At 39.6% G+C, this 17,663-nt stretch overlaps 1 protein-coding gene across 29 annotated transcripts in view; it reads left to right on the top strand.

The window, feature by feature from the left end:
* Positions 1–9,264: 9,264 nt before the first annotated feature.
* The window catches only part of LCORL (ligand dependent nuclear receptor corepressor like), a 177,328-nt gene continuing 168,929 nt past the window's right edge, over positions 9,265–17,663 (top strand). For 24 of the 29 annotated variants that reach the window (XR_012434727.1, XR_012434724.1, XR_012434723.1 and 21 more), the window contains exon 1: positions 9,265–9,425. Coding sequence is in view for 10 of the 29 variants with exons in the window: in XM_045392193.3 (XP_045248128.1) it covers positions 9,269–9,425 (157 nt within the window). In the remaining 19 variants the exon portion in view is untranslated. The remainder of the gene's footprint in view (positions 9,426–17,663) is intronic. The other 5 variants (XM_074039458.1, XM_065544817.2, XM_045392181.3 and 2 more) reach the window with 1 other exon arrangement.

Below are 17,663 nucleotides of genomic sequence, written 5' to 3'. Positions count from 1 at the left end.
ACCATGCTTGGTGTCCTCCAAGCCATAATCTTTTCAGTTCAATTTTTCCACAGGGTAAATTTCTTGCAGGGGTTGTGATAAAAATACTTGGCTACATTATAGTGGAGACAAAGTCTGGAGGAGCAGGCGGTTCTCACAGCTCCTTATATAATATTTCAACAAATCCCCAGGACTTCAGCTCTGACTCTGACCCTTACTTTCTGCTTTACAATCATTCTATTTCCTGAGAACAATGAAAAAAAAAAAAAAAAAGACAGATTCGGGGAGACCACTGATATTAAAAATAGTTACAGAGTTTTGCTGTGGTTTGGCTCTGTGTCCCCACCCAAATCTCATCTTGAGTTGTAATTCCCATGTGTTGAGGGAGGGACTTGTAATCCCCATGTGCCAAGGGAGGTAAGATATTGGATCATGAGGGTGATTTTTTGTTTTAAATAAAGGAAAGAGGTTTAATGGACTCACAATTCCACATGGCTGTGGAGGCCTCAGGAAACTTACAATCATGGTGCAAGGCAAAGGCGAAGCAAGACCTTTTTCACATGGCAGCAGGAGAGAGAAGAGCAAAGGAGGAACTTTCAAACACTTATAAAACCATCAGATACTACGAGAACTCACTCATTATGAATGAGAACAGCAAGGGGGAAACTGCCCCCATGATCCAATCACCTCCTTCCCTAGACACGTTGGGATTACAGGTCCCTCCCTCAACACAATTTGAGATGAGATTTCGGTGGGGACACAGAGCCAAACCATATTGTTTCATAGTTAGATTTACTTTTCTTTCAAGTTTCAGGTTTAGAGCTTAATCAATTTAGTATATAAAATCAGGTGGTTTTGCCTATTGAATTTGAAAGCCTGTAATAGGATAATAATAGGTTGTTCTTTACTTTCCATTGTTGCATAGGGTGATTATTAATTGTAATTTAATCTTATTATACTTAAATCTTCAAATATTATAACATTTTGGTTAAGTTAAAAGGTATTAAACTTTTACGAACGTCACATTTTCATTCACATCTCTTTTTTATAAGGGAAAATCATGACATAATTTAACTGCCTTATTCTTTTCTCTTTAATCACATGTATTCTCCAGGTAGATAGTAATATGGGCCATTATCAGATTAAACAGTTTAAACAAACCTTTCTTATAGTAATATGTTAAAATAAACTTCTTTAACCCAGTGGATTTTACTTCAGAGGTTTATTGCATGGCCTCTTTACCATGAAACATTGGTATTTTGTACTACTTTCATATAAAAAATTTTTTGCATTTTGAAACTGAGAGTCAAATCCTATTGTCAACAGCCTGAGAAACAATTGTCAAGTTCATAAATTGTTCATATTTCTGTTTGCCTAAAGCATGTTAGTAAGTAAAATGATATGCTTTGTTCATATAAATGTTATGACTTAGTTTGTGTCAGGCGTTTCAACATGCAGAAAGGCCAAATGATGTTAATCTTGGTTTGAAATATACTCTGTAAAATGCAATTGTGTGACCACCTTTTGTCACTGTCTTGACATCGGGTGAAAAATAAGTTTGGGTTTACGAGTAGAATTTGAGAATAAGGGTAAGTCATGGATGAAGGAAGCCCTATATCTTCCATATTTCTTTTCTTTAAAAAATCTCAATTAATTACTCTTTCATTTCAACTCAACAAAAGTCTCTTTGATACCTACTAGGTGTAGAATGCAAGTATAGAATGCACAGAGGTGGTGAATACCAGGCTCTGACTTCACAGTCTACAAGGTTATACAGAGAAACAATAAGAAACAGTAACAAATAATTATACTACATGGAAAAATACGGTAAGACTCATGAGAAAAATAAAGTGTTCTAAGAGCATAGAAAGTAGTAATAATCACCACTCAGTTGAGAAGTGTTCTTCATGGGAGTAGGATAGCATGGAATGTCAGATGGGGACAGCAAAAACCCCAGTTTGGCTGAATGATAGGTTAAACATTGAGAAGCCATAGTTTTGTGTGCTACTGAAAATGTCACTATCTATATCTTCCCCCAAAGATAGAGACAATATCAGTAGCCACTCCTGAAAATCTGAAAAAAATCCAGCTTCCTCAATTTCTGATTCCTTAATAGGCAGCTTTTCACCTTCTTTCCTGTTCTCCAGTGAAAAGCGGTAGTTAAATTTGGAAAGACAGAGATTCAAATTCTAGTTTCATCAGTAACTAGCTAGATAATGCTAACTTATTTAAGTTATTTAACATCTCTAAGTCAATTTATATTTCTTTCTCTCTGATATGGGGATAATAATAATGAAAGTACTTAATTGCATAAGATTATGGTAAAAGGTAAATGAATTAATAATGTGTATAAATGCCAAACTCATAGATCTTATTATAGGAAATAGTCAAGATTAGGAATCAGGAAATTGATCTTTAGTTTGGGTGTGCTACTAATAAGCCGTGTGACCTACATAAATTGCTTATCCTCTCTGGGCCCAATTTCTCTATCTGCAAAATTAGGGGATTGACCTAGATGATCTGTATTACCTCTAAACTGAGATAGTCTAGGTACTATAGATGACATTTTTATTTTACTTTGATACTGAACTGTGCAATTGGATTAAATTGGATAAAATTGCCATCATTGAGCCTTTAATACATTGAAATTTTATTAAAAGGCTGAAAATGAAAGTGACAATAATGCGTTAGGCCAGAGAAGTGATTTCAAATGGACACAAAAAGAGTAGTGATAGATCAGGTCCTATTATCATGCCTGGATGCAAGGGAAAGTAGATGGTAAATGGTATTAAATTCAGGTGCCAAGCTCAAAGGTGTATGATTTTATGTAAAAAAAAAATTAGAAAACATACTCACCCTAATTTTGGTATTAATTATCCTGACAGTTTAGGGCCTGAGTTGTCCTAATATAGTAAATCTTAGGTCCAGCTATATGAAATTTACTATACAGACAGTAACAGGATATAACAGTAATATTTTTAAAGTATCCAATGATTGAACTCAACAATGAAAGTAAAGAATAAAAACCGGAGATGCCACCTTGATATAAGTGACAGAATTGGACCAGCTATCATGCCCATTATTATGTATACTAAGGACAGTCTTGGAATAGGAGAAAAGGAGACAGTATAATCTAAGAAATGAAGTACATTACCACTACATTTCTGTTTCTTGAATCATTATTCCTGCTGTAAAATTTTATCTTTGTTCCTACAAAATGTACAGAAAGGTGTTGATAGTATTTGGAAATGCATCAAGAAGACAAAATCATCATATATTTTAGATATCTCTAACTATTTAACTGCAGTATTGAAAATAAATACATTAACATGTATGTATTTCAGTTAATGAAGACTTTAGAGTCTGTACTTCCATAAGGAAGAAGACTATTGAGAAATCTTTGACTCATGAGCCTGGGTGAATCTAAGATGTTTGCATAAAATTTGGTATAATATGACTATGTAGTTGATTAGAAATTTTCTGGAAGGGAAATTTGTTCTATGTCCTAAATAATTGGTTAATCAAATTTTTCTCTGAAGTTTTAATCTTTGATCAGTGAACTGTATTACAGGTCAGAACCAAAGGAAATATAGTGAAATGTGATTCTTTACAAGACAGATATAATTTACTCAAAAGATAGTTTCTCAGCATTATAAAGCATTGTACAGTTAAAGTATCTAGCAGTTATGCTTTACAACTGTAAATATCTAATGCATAGAAAATTGTTTAGATTTTATTAAATTATAAAATGTATCATTTTATGGTATATATGGATAATATAGAATTGAGTAGGTATTTTACAATCCTACTAGTATATTGGATTGTTTATATTTTTTAAAAAATATAAGAACAGCTTTCATTTTGGGTTAATATCTCAAAAATACGACTCTAGTCATACCTCTCTGTAATTTTGTATTTCTCTATTGTGGAAATGTATTTCAAACTTCTCCAATGTATTTGTATTTGTTATATCACGTCCTCCTAAAAAGCACCCTAGCTTGAAATTCACTAACTGGTAAATTAATAAACTATTATTTGACCCTGCAATTTATATGTCTTGGTACTGTCTAAGAACTCTATAGATGTGCTCATCAGTTTTAGGTGGATAATAGTGAACTTGGATAGTTACTGATGGTAGTTTGATTGAAGTGATGACCCAGATTTGTTCACACCTTTCTGAATCCATGCCATTTGTTAGTGTCCTTTAATTCAGACTTTGGGCTTGACCATGAGATTTGCTTTGGCCAATAGGATAGTAGCAAGCAGAACACGATGCAAGTTCACTTGAAAAGCACTTCTACATTAGTACTTATCATTATGTTGCGCTTCACATGCTGCCACTGCATAAATTATTGGCTCTAGCTAGCCTCTAGATGGTAAGAGACACATGACTCAGCCATTCTCATTACCCCAGCAAACTGGAAGCCAAACTGTACACCAGAGTGAGGCCATTCTAGATCATGCAGCTTCCAACACTAGCAATCTCAGGTAAGATTTGCAGAGCTTCACCTGATCAGCAAAACAGCCCACCTGAACTGCACTGTGAATAATATCTAGTGGTTGTTCTTTATGCAACTACCCTATGGATTGGCTTGCTGCACAGCAATAAATAACTGGTACAACATGTATAGGAAGTAGATAGCAGAACAAAATTATTTCTCCAAAGAACATTAACATTTCATATCATATACCTGTTGTTATATGAAAATCCTCTGTGAGTAACTGGATTTTCAGTGTAGGAGACAATCTTTGATATGACCCTCTTTTTTTTTTTTTTTTTTTTTTTTTTTTTTGAGATGGGGTTTCGCTCTTCTTGCTAAGGCTGGAGTGCATTGGCACGGTCTTGGCTCACTGCCACCTTCGCCTCTCTGGTTCAAGCAATTCTCTCACCTCAGCCTCCTCCCACCTGTAGCTGGGATTACAGGTGCCCACCACCACGCTCAGCTAATGTTTGTATTTTTAGTAGAGATGGGGTTTCACCATGTTGGCCAGGCTGGTCTCGAACTCCTGACCTCAGGTGATCCACTGGGACTCCCAAAGTGCTGGGATTACAGGCGTGAGCCACTGCGCCCGGCCGATATGACCCTCTTTTTATACTTGACCTTATAGATAACTCAAACATGTATCAAACCAATAAATAAATATTAGACACCATATTAGTGCCTGGCCCAGCACTCGATGCTTAGAATGTAATGGTTAAAAGACTCCTATTTTCAGGTTCATTGGGTAATTATAATACATTCTGTAGTACTTGCCATGGAAACTTCTTTGCTCTTCAAAGTGAAGCTGAATTCCAAAGTTAACTCCATTTGTGTATTTCAATATTTCTGGCCTTAATCTTTATCTTCTCCCAGAAATTCTAGATATGTGATACTCATTAGTTCTGTTTATATCTTTAGTTCTCCTTCTTTTGGAGAATAGGATAACCTTGCACTTTCCCAAATGTGGTAGACTACAAAAGTGGCCACAAATTATTTCTTTCTCTCTGTCCAAATCCCTTTGTAATGTGACTTGCAGATCCTTCTATTAAGAGGTAGAATGTATCTCCCCATATTGACTCTGGGCTTGGCCATGTGACTTGCTTTAGCCATTGGGACCAGAGCAAATGTGACTCAAACCGAGATTTGAAAAGTGTTTGTGCATGGGTACTTCTTCTCTTGCAGCACTTTGGATCCCTCTGACTGCCACCATGTGAATAAGCTAGGGCTAGAGCTGGCCTCTTGATGATACTTGGCCTCATTGCTGTGTGTTCCCAGCTGACAGTCAGAGAATCCTCAGAAACAGGGCTGCCTTGCTGACAGGCAGCTGACCACAAACACCTGAGTGAGTCCAGTAGAGGCCAGCAAAAATGTCCAGCTGAACCTAGCACAAATTTTCATTCCACAGAATTATGAGCTAAATGAACAGTTGGTGTCTTAAGGTATTAAGTTGTGGGGTGGTTTGCCCTGCCCTCAAAGCTTTCTAATATATAACTCCTTAAAAGTCAGGCATGACCATAAAATTTGCTTCATCTATTGAAATGTGTCGCTTCTGGCAGAAGCCTTGAGAGTTGGACTGTGATTTAGTATCATCTTTCTCGTTATGGTGACTGGGGAGCTTCCAAACGGCATAGCCCCAGAAGCCTCAGTCCCTGGATGGATATGAGGCTTATAGGGTTCATGTTCTTTCCATCCTTTTCCACACTGACCTTTGGAAGACAGATATTATACTGTGAAATAAAACTTTTGTATTAAGTTTTGTATTAAATCACTGAGGTTTTGAGTTTGCTAGATTTTGGGTTTGTTACTGGAGCAGAACATAGCACATTCTAACTAATGTATAAATTGGCACCCAGAAGGAGGTACAGTTATAACAGAAAATCTAAAATATGTGGCTTTAACTCAGAGGCTCACTGGGTGGTAGCAAGGAAATTGTCAGAGGCTGGAAAGTTGGAGATGCTAACTGTCGTAAAATATTTGCTGAAACGGTTCCTGTGTGTCTCCCATTTTTCTCCTTTCTAAACAGGAATGTTTACCATATGCTGTGGTTTGAATTTGTCCACGAAAAAGCACGTGTTGGAAACATAAACTCCATTTCAACAGTGTTGGGAAATGTGGCCTAATGAGAAGTGATAGGCTATGAGGGCATAGTGAATGGATTAATGCCATTATCAAGGGAGTGGATTCTTTATAGCAGGAGTGGGTTCATTATAAAAGGATGAGTTTGGCCCTTTTTTACTTATTTGCCTTCTCTTTGCCTTTCCACTGCGGGGCCATGTAACAAGAAGGCCCTTGTTAGATGCCAGTACCCTGATCTTGGACTTTCTAGGCCCCAGAACTGTGAGCGATAAACGTCTATTCTTCATATAAATTACCCAGTAAGTGGTATTCCATTACAGCAGCAAAAAATAGACTAAGACACATCTATTTAGTTCCTATTCCATCACTCTGTGTGTGTGTGTGTGTGTGTGTGTGTGTGTGTGTGTGTGTGAGAGAGAGAGAGAGAGAGAGAGAGAGAGAGAGAGGGAGAAGAGAAATTGCAAGTGAGAGAGATCGGGGGAGGATACCTTATCTTTTTAGTTGTCTATAACAAGAGCAGCTTTATCCAGTTCCAATATGGAGACTACCAAGCATCACCCAGAGATGCTAGACTTTGAGATTAATGCCTTTACTGAACAGAACTTTTGGACTGTCTCACTTTGTGATAGGAGCAAATCTATTTTGTAGTGTAAAGAAAGTGAACTGTAAACTGGTGACTAGAAAGATAGATCACAGTAATCCTTGATACTATTTACCAATAAATTCTGGTTATCTTCTTTTTGCACATATAATAGGATCGCACTTCCCTGCTCCCTTTTTTACATGTCCATATAATTTGCTTTGGTCAATGAAACGTGAGAACTGACTTGTATCACTTTTAGGAAGAACCAGTTTGCCATTCTTCATCTTCCTTTTGCCTATTACACAACGGGGGACGTTCCACATGGAATGAAGCCCCCTCCTCCTGCCACCCAGAGATGAACATGTAAATAAGCAGGAAATAGTTTTTTGTTGTTGTTTTAAGCCACTAAGATTCTTGGATCATTTATTACTGCACCATAATTTTTCCCATCCTAACTAATGTAGATTACTATAAAAGCGATCAGGAAAACTGCAAAGGCTGATCCTCGTGGCAATTATGAGTGGAAGTGGTTAACTGAAACCATCCACTGACAATTCCAAGATCACCTTCACTAGTAATTTCACCTGCACTCCAATTGTGACCGTTCTAGAAAAGGTGATTATGCGTTCAGACTTTATTATTTTTAACTTATGAAAATGTAAAATTACATCTTCACTACTGAAGTCATAATGAGCAAAGAAATACTTTCTCATAGGAAGAAAAAGAAAGAAGGTGGTTAAGGATAAGCCACAAAACATGGAAGGTGATACTGAACTCAGAATTTATGAGATTTCCAAGAAGAATTAAACATATTTCCCACAGACTTGTGAATAAATTTCCAGACATACACAGTACTTCTTAGCAAACGTTGGGTGGCTTAGCTTCGGCTTGATCAACTGCACGTATACGGAAACAAACGCACAATCGCTCTGGTGCAAAAGTAAAAACTCTAATTGGAGTCTGTATTTAAACATAAGATTCCTCTCTCGCTCTCTCTGAAGAAGTTATTTTCTCTAGCACGGCGTAGAATTCATTCCATAACATTTGTAAAGTGCTTAATCCCGCGTCACACACTGTACTAGGGTCTAGTGAGTGACAGATGTCACGGTACAGAGGTCTCAGTGGGTCGCTGCCCTCCAGGAGCTTATAAAGAAAATTTTCCTTCTGCAGTTTTCAGCCGGCTACGCCCAGTCCCCTGCAAGTAATTTTCAGTGTAAAAAACCCGCATCTTTTTCCTAGTCCTTGTAAGGATTCTCGCTTTCCGATATCTCTTCGCCTTGAAAACCGAAGTCACTCCGGGATCTCTCTCAGGACGTTTGGCAGTTATTCCAGATGTAGGCGAATGACCGACTTGCCCTTATCCCTGCGGAGTGACAAGAAGACAGAGACCCCGGAAAGTTTCCAGCACTTAGAACACAAAGCGAAGCCTGAACCCACAAGGGGCCGACAACTCTTGCGGCTTCCACCACCCTTCTATCGCGGAGCCTGAGGAAGCTAAAGCAGTCGGGTCAGAACCGGCCACCCGGGCAGCGCACGGTCCCGGGCGCAGGGAGCGACAGGCTCAGCACCCCCAGCGGCGCGGCGCAGAGAAGTTCCAGGCCAGCCTGCAAACCCGAGTGTGGAGGGGGGGAAAACGATCCTTTCTTTTGGACTACAATGACCGGCAAGCAACGCGCCACGGCGCCAAACTCGGCTTCGGGATCCTGGCGCAATGAAGCCTGGGAAGTGAAGTCTCCGGACTGTCGGAGTCCCGTAGTGAAGGCAGAAAGTAGGCGTTGCTAGTCCGCTCCACTAGCACGCCGGTTCCTGGCTGGGCTCCGGGTCTCTCGCTCCCGCTCAGGGTTTTCGCGGGCGGCGGGAGCGGTATGGCTCGCCTGAGTAAACTCCAGCGGGAGGGGGAGGAGGGTAGTGGGTGGGGAGGCGGGGTCAGCGGAAGCGGCAGGTTGCTTCCTTCTCCTCTGGCTCCCTCCCCGCCTCTCCCTGAGGGAGCGGTGGGAGGGGGAGGGCAGGGCAGAGGGAAGGTAGTGACACGTGTCAATCAACCCCCCTCCGGGGGGCGCGCGCTCCGGGGCTCGCGCCGAGGGCTCGCGCCCCTGCCTCGTGCCTGCGCTGCTCGTATGTAAATGAGGGCGCGTGACGCGGGACGCAGATGGACAAGGGAAGAGAGAGAATGGCCGCTGCCGCCGCCGCTGCTGCCGCCGCCGCCGCCGCCGCCGCTCAGTGCCGGAGCCCTCGGTGCGCGGCGGAGAGGAGAGGATTCCGGCGGGAACTCGACTCTTGGCGCCACCGCCTCATGCACTGTGTAGGTAAGAGAGACGCGGGCCGGGGCTCCGGGCTCCGCGCGGCGACGGCTGTCGCAGCCCGAGGAGTTTGTGGCTGAGGGGTTTAGTTGAATCTCCCGTTCGGGTTAGTTCGGTGGGGGAGCGAGATGGGAGCGGCGCGGCGCGGCGGCCCCGGCGCTCGCCTTTTGTCTTGCGGGCTGCTGGCCCGGCGCGGTCCGCCCTCCTTCGCCTTCCCAGCTCTTGGGCTCCCCGGGAACTGTTAGTTCGGACCCGCTTGCTGAGCCCCCGCGGAAGCAGCCCGCTAGCGCTCTCCCCGTAACTCCTCGGCGCCCGTTGCTGCCGGCAGTCGCCAGCCGTCCACCCTGACAGGAGGGAGGAAGCGGCCCGGTGGGTCGGCGCCCTGGCGGAGGGGAGCCGGCGGGCAGGGCGGGCAGGGCGGGCAGGGCGGCCGGAGGAAGGCGGGCTGGTCCGCGCCCCCGCCGAGCGCACACACACCCCCTTCTCGCCGCCGGGGGCCGGGTGAGGAGACGCGGCCAGTTCCTGGGGACCTGGACCTGGAGACCCCCCGGGCGCTCGTAGGGCGGGGGCCGCGGATGGGCCGGCTGGGGGCGAGGGGCGGCGGGGGCGTCGCCCGAAGGGCGGGGGGCGCCCAACTCTGCCCTCTCGCGCTCGGCGGCGGCGCTGTGTGTACCCCTTTAAGAAGGAGCCGCTTGAGCGCTGACGGTTGGGATTTGAAGTTCTTCCTCCCTCTTTGGAAGTCTGGACGGATGGGGGGTGTTGCCACGGCAACGACACCCTCCCCCCCTTTTCTGCTTGCGGACGCCCCGACGACTCTGGTCCTCTTTCACTGTCATGTGATGGACTCTTCCTTACACACACACACACACGCACACGCATCGCCCTCCCCACCTCCCATCCCCATTCAACTGCAATTCCCTCTTTTTGGTTGGATATGAATCGTTTTGCTTCAAACTTCTGGGCTTGGGGCTGTCACCCTGTGGATTGTTTAGGGTGACAGGAATGGTGGGACTCCCGACCTTGCTGCAGTCGCTTTTTTTTTTTTTTTTCCTAAGTGAGACGAATGCATAGAGCTGTTATCCAGCAGGTTTGTTTAGTGGGCTTAGAGGGGCAAAAACGGCTTATGGAATGGGGCGCGTAGTGGGTGTTTGTTTTGGAAAGGGGTTATGGGTGGGAGTGTAGGGGAGGAGGTAGAAAGGAAGGTTGTATTGTGTAAGCAGTGGATAGTGGCAGCGGCTTGCTCTACTGGCGAGTGAATCTTGGCATTTGGAGTTGGGGAGTAACCCTAGTGTCTTAAGAAAACGACTCTCTTACCTGGTTTCCATCTGCTCTGGCACCACCTCGCACCCCCGACCCCGCCTCCCATGTGTTTGGTTAACGCCTTAAGATCTTTTTTTCACTAGTGGAAAGGAGATCGTATTAGTTAAACTTAATACAATTTCAATTCAGAAATGTGTACCGCAGAATGCATTGAATGTAAGAAAATGTACGAGAAGGGAAGGTTACTTTAGGGGGCATTTAAGTGATGTTTAAATAATTTACTGCTTTTGTTTTACCCTTACGAGAAATGTATTTTGGTCTTCTCTAAGGAAAGACGATGAGAAATAGCTTTAGTCAAGTATTCATACGTGATTTTAGTTTATGAAGTGTAAAAAATCTCTAGGTGCTCTTTATATAAATTGTTTAAAAAACTATTGTTGTTTGTGCTTCTTGAATACAAAATGGACTGTTTTTGATAATTGCTTATGTAAAGATCTCTTCTGGACACCAATTTAGAATTACTGAGCTCATTTAGGTAGAATAAGGTAGGATGACAGCTTTGCAACACTAGCTTATGATATTACTGTTAAGTTTTGCCAAGGCACAAAGTGATTTGAGGATGTCTTTTTATGTTTTGGAATATTTTTGGTTTTTTTTTTTTCTCCTGATCTTGCTTATTTAGATACATTAAGTATAGCTTTGCATCATAAAAATATATAGACTTTTGAAAAATGGTCAAACTTTAAATGAAACAATTAATTGGATTTGATGGAAAAGGGAACTAGAATATCTTTTTGCCTTATCTACTTGTATATTCAAGTAAAATTGGAAGACATTGAAAGTTAATACTGTATTACACTTTTAATGCAATATGCGATTACATTGTATCGTATGTGAAAAGAAATTGTGTCCCTGGCTTCTAACTATATTTGAGAATTGTTTCCCACAGTCCCCATCCTAATTAAGCCCTATTAAAACCTGTCTCATATTTTGTTTTTGTTATTTGTTTATTTATTGAGATGGAGTCTCACTCTGTCGCCCAGGCTGGAGTGTAGTGATGCGATCTCAGCTCACTGCAACCTCCGCCTCCTGGATTCAAGCGATTCTCCTGCCTCAGCCTCCTGAATAGTTGGGGTTACAGGCGCCTGCCACCACGCCCAGCTAATTTTAGTGTTTTTAGTAGAGACTGGGTTTCATCATGTTGGCCAGTCTGATCTCGAACCCCATTGTTATTTAAAAATAAACAATAACATCCATTTAAACAGAGTATACACTTGTTGATTGGGCTTTTTTAGCATCTTAGGTGTTAAGCACTTAATTTATAGTGCGAATTGGGATTAAATGGAGTTTAGATAATTACCTTTTGCTGTTAATGTGCCTTACATTCATTACTTTGTAAACATATTTACAAAAAAGCCATATTCTTTTCCCTTTGCATGTGTATACATGTGTGAATATATATGCGTACACATATGTGTATATTCAGTGTGTATATATATAATATTCGGTGCTCTCATTGCTTACAGCCATTTTTACAAAATAATATCCTTCTTGCCTTTTGGGGAGGGAAATAATCCAAACGTCTTAATTTTAAGTGAGATACGGAATTGTAGGCAGCATCTCAGGGTTGTACAGCAAATTAGTATTGAGCCCCTAATGAGATTTTGAATCTCAGTTCTTAGCCTAACTCTGATTCATTTTATAACTCATATAATATTCTAATTTTATAGGGAAGAAAGTTGTTTTAGTTGTCATGACTGATTGTAGTTAGCCACAAAGGTAAACGTTTAACTCTTAATATGGAATGAGATGTTTGCCTTCCTCTAATTGTGGCATTCATCTCTTTATGTTAGATTTTTAACTACTGTTCTGATTCATTCCAGATAGTTTTCTTTTCATTGAAGAGTTGTCGTACAACCTTTTGTCCCAATTAATATCTATTTACATTTTGGTACTTTTTATAATTTGACTGTTTTTCTATAATTAGCCTATACTGTACTGGGTTATAGTTTTCAGTAGCTCATGTAACAAATGTTTGAGTGCTTATTGGATATGGTAAATAGTATCCTAGTACTAACTATGATATTGAGAAATAACAAATACAGTCCTGGATCTTATGAAATGTATAAAATAATTAGCATTTGATAAGTCATGCAATTTAAAACAGGTCTAGGATAAAAGAAATACACCTGTGCATTTTTAAACATCATCAAGACTTGTATAGTCCATTAGGATATCTGATCTGGGAGACTGGCCAATATTTTAAAATTTTGTATTTTGGTGTAATTTCAATCTAAAAAGTTGGAAGAATAGAACTCCTGTGTACCCACATTTGTTGTTTTACATTTTGCTGTGTTTATCATTCTTGCTTTATACTGATCTCTCTATATTTTTTCAGAACAATTTGAGAGTAATTCAGAGACATCAACCTCTTTACCCCTAAATTCTTCAGTGTATATTTTTAAAAAACAAGGATACCGTCTTACCTAATTATAGTGAGGTTGTGAAAACCAGAAGATTTACTGATATACTGTTATCTAATTTATAGTCCATATTCAAATTATATCTGTTTATTTTTTCTGTTAGCTTTTTTTCCCCCTTATTCTGGGATCCACTTCAGGATCATGCATTACATTTGGTAATTATGTCTCCTTAGTCTCTTTTAATCGGGAACACTTCGTCAACCTTACTCTTTCTTGACCTTGACATTTTAAAAGTACAGGGCAGCTATTTTGTAGAACATCCCTCAATTTGAATTTGTCTTTTGCTTTCTCGTGATTAGATTGGTTATGCATTTTGGCAGGAATACCACTTAAGAGATGTTCTGCCCTTCTTAGTGCATCATATTTTGAGATTCATGATGTTGGTGTATACCAGTGTTGGTGATGTCAGCTTTGAAAATTTTGTTAAGCTGGTATTCCTCATATGTATCCCTGAAAGTCATTATTTATCTCATTGTAACTAATATGCAATTTGTGGAAAAATAATTTTGGGGAACAGTATATTTACATAGTATAATCAAAACTTCACCCACAAGTTTGAGCATCAATTGATGATTATCTGACCTCATTCCTTCTATAATTATTAGTTGACATTCTGACATAAGGTAATCTTTCCCATCTCCATTATTTATTCAGTTCTTTTTATCTGTATGAACTCATGGATTCTTAATTTTATTCAGTGGTTAAATCCATTGCTGTCGTTATTTTGGTTCACAAATGGTCCCAGGTTTGGCCAATGGGTGTCTCATCAATCTGGTTCCAGTGTATTTCTGCCAAAACAAGATATTCCAGGTTAATTTTGTATTTTACTTGTCCATGCTGTGGCATGAGCTCCTTTTTCGAATTTACCTCCATTCTTTTCAGTGGAAAATAGACTTAGATACCAAAATCTAAGCTGCAGGTTTTAGGACTGTTTTTTAACCTGATTTTTATGATACAGAAGCTGATAATCAGTGTAACCATTTTGTCTAAGGTAACAGCAGCAAAACAGAATGGCAAAGATTGGTTTAGAATCGTTCTGTAAACTCCAGTATCTTTCCTACATAGCAGTGTTGTCCAGCAGAAATATAATGGAAGTAAAATAGGTAATTTTAAATCTTCTAATAACCACATTTAAAAAGAATATTTTATTTAACACAATGTGTTAAATATATTATAATTTTAACACTAATCCGTGTAGAAATGATTGAGTTAGTTTATATTTTTCAAAATATTAAGCCTTCAAAATCAGGTATTTTACATTGATAGCACATCCCAATTTGGACTAGACACATTTTAGGTGGCTTAATAGCCATATGTAGCAAATGGCTATCACTTTGGATAGTTCAGTTCTACACAGTAGTTGCTCCAGCCAACTCTTGATTACTGCGATACCACTTAATTAAAGACTTTGATAATAACCAAACCTATAGCATAATTTATTTTTCCTCAAATCTTTTATTTTGGTAGTATAAAACAGCAAATAAACATAAAGGTTCTAGAGCTAGACTACTTGTGTTGAATCCTATTGTTACCACTTAGCAGTCTGGACAAGTAGCTTAACCTCTCTATACTTTAGTTTCTTAATCTGTAAATTGGAGATAATCAGGTTGTTTGCTAATTTTGTTAGTATATGTTGATATGTGTCTTTCATATAGAAAGCATTCCCTAAGTGTTTGCTAGTATTATGATTGGTTTACACAGGTTATTAGCAGCTTTGAACTCTTAACGTTTCTGCCAATAGATTCTTTCTGGTAGGAATCCTGATGAACAATGAAAAGATCGTGGAACATGTTAAAGAAAAGATAGTAAGGGCTTGAATGGTCTGTATTCTAGACTATTCTAGAGCCATAGAATTATAGTTTTAGAATCACAGGGTATCACTTAGTCTAATCCTGGCTTTTTATGTATGAAACCAGGAAGGCCTTTGATGCAAAAAGGATTATTTTGGCTGTGTTGGTAACTGAATACAATAAATTATTTTTAGCTCATTTAAAAAATGTATATCATACTAGATCATCTTGAAGTTAATTTTTGTCGGTATCTACTCTCTATTTTACTTTTCCTGTTAGTCAACTTGCTGCCACTTTCTGGATGCTTCTTGTTTCCTGCTCCTATATTTTACCAATTTCTCCCTCATCTTGTCACTGTTGCCATGTAAACCCCATAGGAGTAGATTTACTTAGAAATCTGGATTTATGGGACTGGTATGGATGGGTCTGCTATCCAGAAGACTTTGTTTATACAGCTGTTTTTTTCAAGCACTATCAAATATGTTTTCTATTTTAAAAGATGTGAATTGTGGCACCATCTAATAGTGTGCATTGGACAAATGGAATCTGTGATGCTGATGAGTAGTTGGAGGGTTAAGACATATATCAAGTCTTTCTGTAAAATAGGCATATTGATGAATTTTGCATGCAAAGTTTGAAGTTCTCTGTACTCTTGGATCTTTTCATATCTGAAAGAGTGAAATTCTGCCATCTTTGGAACCAAGCAGTGTGTGAATTTTGTAGTTTGTAAATGTTAGATATGGGCTGTGGACTGGTCTTAACCGTTCTTTTTTTGTGTGATGCCCTCTTTGTGCACATACTGCATCCCTTGTTTGGCTACATGGTTGCGCTGCTTCCTGATTGGCTGTGCGCATGATAAATTGCTGTTACGTGTCCTCTACATTCCTCTCATTTGTCTGACTTCCAACCCTGGTCTTTAATTCTGCCACAGTGCAGTTGCTCCTTGGAAGGAGCAACAAAGATCTATAGATTTTTGGTTAGGTTATGTAACTTTTTATTCCTCATTAGTAAATCTTATCTTTCAATTGTAATAACCTACATTTTTGGTGGGAAGTTTCTATCTTTTCGTTTTAGTAGTATTCCTTCCCTTTGGTATATATGACTAGCGTTCATGGCTGATAGATAACAGAGCACCAAGGACGTAGGTCCAAACTTTTAAGGACCTGCCTAACTTTGTAGAGTTCATACTTAAGAGCTGAATCTATAATCAGGTAATCTTTTCAAGAGTTTTTATTCACCATACAATCTAGATAAGAAAATGTGAATGGGGGCCCAGACCAGCCTACTGCTACCAGTAGAAAACTGATTAACAAAGTAATGCCATCTTTGTATTTGAGGAATACCACTTTGTTCTTAATTAAAGCAAAATAAAAATTTTGTTTTGAGAATTTTTGTGTTTGATAGAAAACAAAACTTAAAATGAGGAATTGTCTGTATCTCCTTTCCTTTCATATAGTTTCCCCATAATTGGCAGCAACTCTATCCTGCTTGCTTCATTTGCTTCTTTCTTTTCTTCTTTTTTTAACCTTAATCTGTTGCCAAGCTATTATTACCTTCTTTACAATATCTCATGGATTCAATTTTTTTTTTTTTTTTTAAATGCAGTAAGCATTAGGATAGATCCAGATAAGATTCTGGTATATATCAGTGTCTGCATTGCTGGTTTTACTGTCTTTCAGTCTGACTTACAACCAATAGTAAATCATTGTATAAAGTAGCTGCTTTGATTTCATAGTTTACAAAGCTGTAGTATCTCCCATTTGTCTTTTTTTCCGTGAAATAAAAGCTGCCAGCCTTGTTGATCTAGCTGGTCATAGTGTACCAGCCTGCTTCTTCAGTTTGTCTAGATTCTTCTTTAGACAACTCAACCTTTTTCATAGGCTTTTGTTCTTTTTTATCCACATTACCCCAAATTCTTATCTTTTTAGTTATATCTTCTACCCTGCATCCTTAGTCGCCTTTAAAATTCAATTGCAGGCCGGGCACGGTGGCCCATCCCTGTAATCCCAGCACTTTGGGAGACTGAGGTAGGCGGATCACTTGAGCCCAGGAGTTGGAGACCAGCCTTGCCAACATGACAAAACCCCATCTCTACTAAAAATACAAAAATTAGCTGGGCATGGTGGTACATTCCTGTAGTCCCAGCTACTTGGGAGGCTGAGGCACGAGAATTGCTTGAACCCAGGAGGCATAGGTTGCAGTGAGTGAGATCATGCCACTGCACTCCAGCCTAGGTGACAGACCAAGACTTAAAAAAAAAAAAAATTCAACTACAACCTGGAGTCTTTTCTAAAGTATTTATTGAAAAGCAAATTTAAGCGCTTTCTCCATTAATTTAAATTGGCCAATTCTTTTCTGACCACTATGTGCAAGGCGTGCACATAGGAAGTAATTTTTTCCAGTAGTCTTCGTGTTTAAATTATAAACTGTTTAGGAACAGTAAATCTCACAAGTGGTAGAAAGGACTTAATGGAAATAATCCAGTTTCTTCTTAGCCCCTGTCATTGTAACATTAGGCACAAATCATTCCACTTTTTACAGATGGAAATCTGTGAAACTGGGATAATATCTGTCCTCAAATGTTTGCCATTTTTATTCTTATGAAAGATGTTATAATATTTATGTAGTAGTAGTATCTGGGCTAAAGGTATGAATTAGAAAATTACCAGCATAAAGATGATACTTAAATCCACAGAAATAGATGACATTAC

Source organism: Macaca fascicularis, chromosome 5 (genome assembly GCF_037993035.2).
Source record: "Macaca fascicularis isolate 582-1 chromosome 5, T2T-MFA8v1.1".
Lineage (NCBI taxonomy): Eukaryota > Metazoa > Chordata > Mammalia > Primates > Cercopithecidae > Macaca > Macaca fascicularis.
This window is presented reverse-complemented; position numbering and strand designations above follow the sequence as displayed.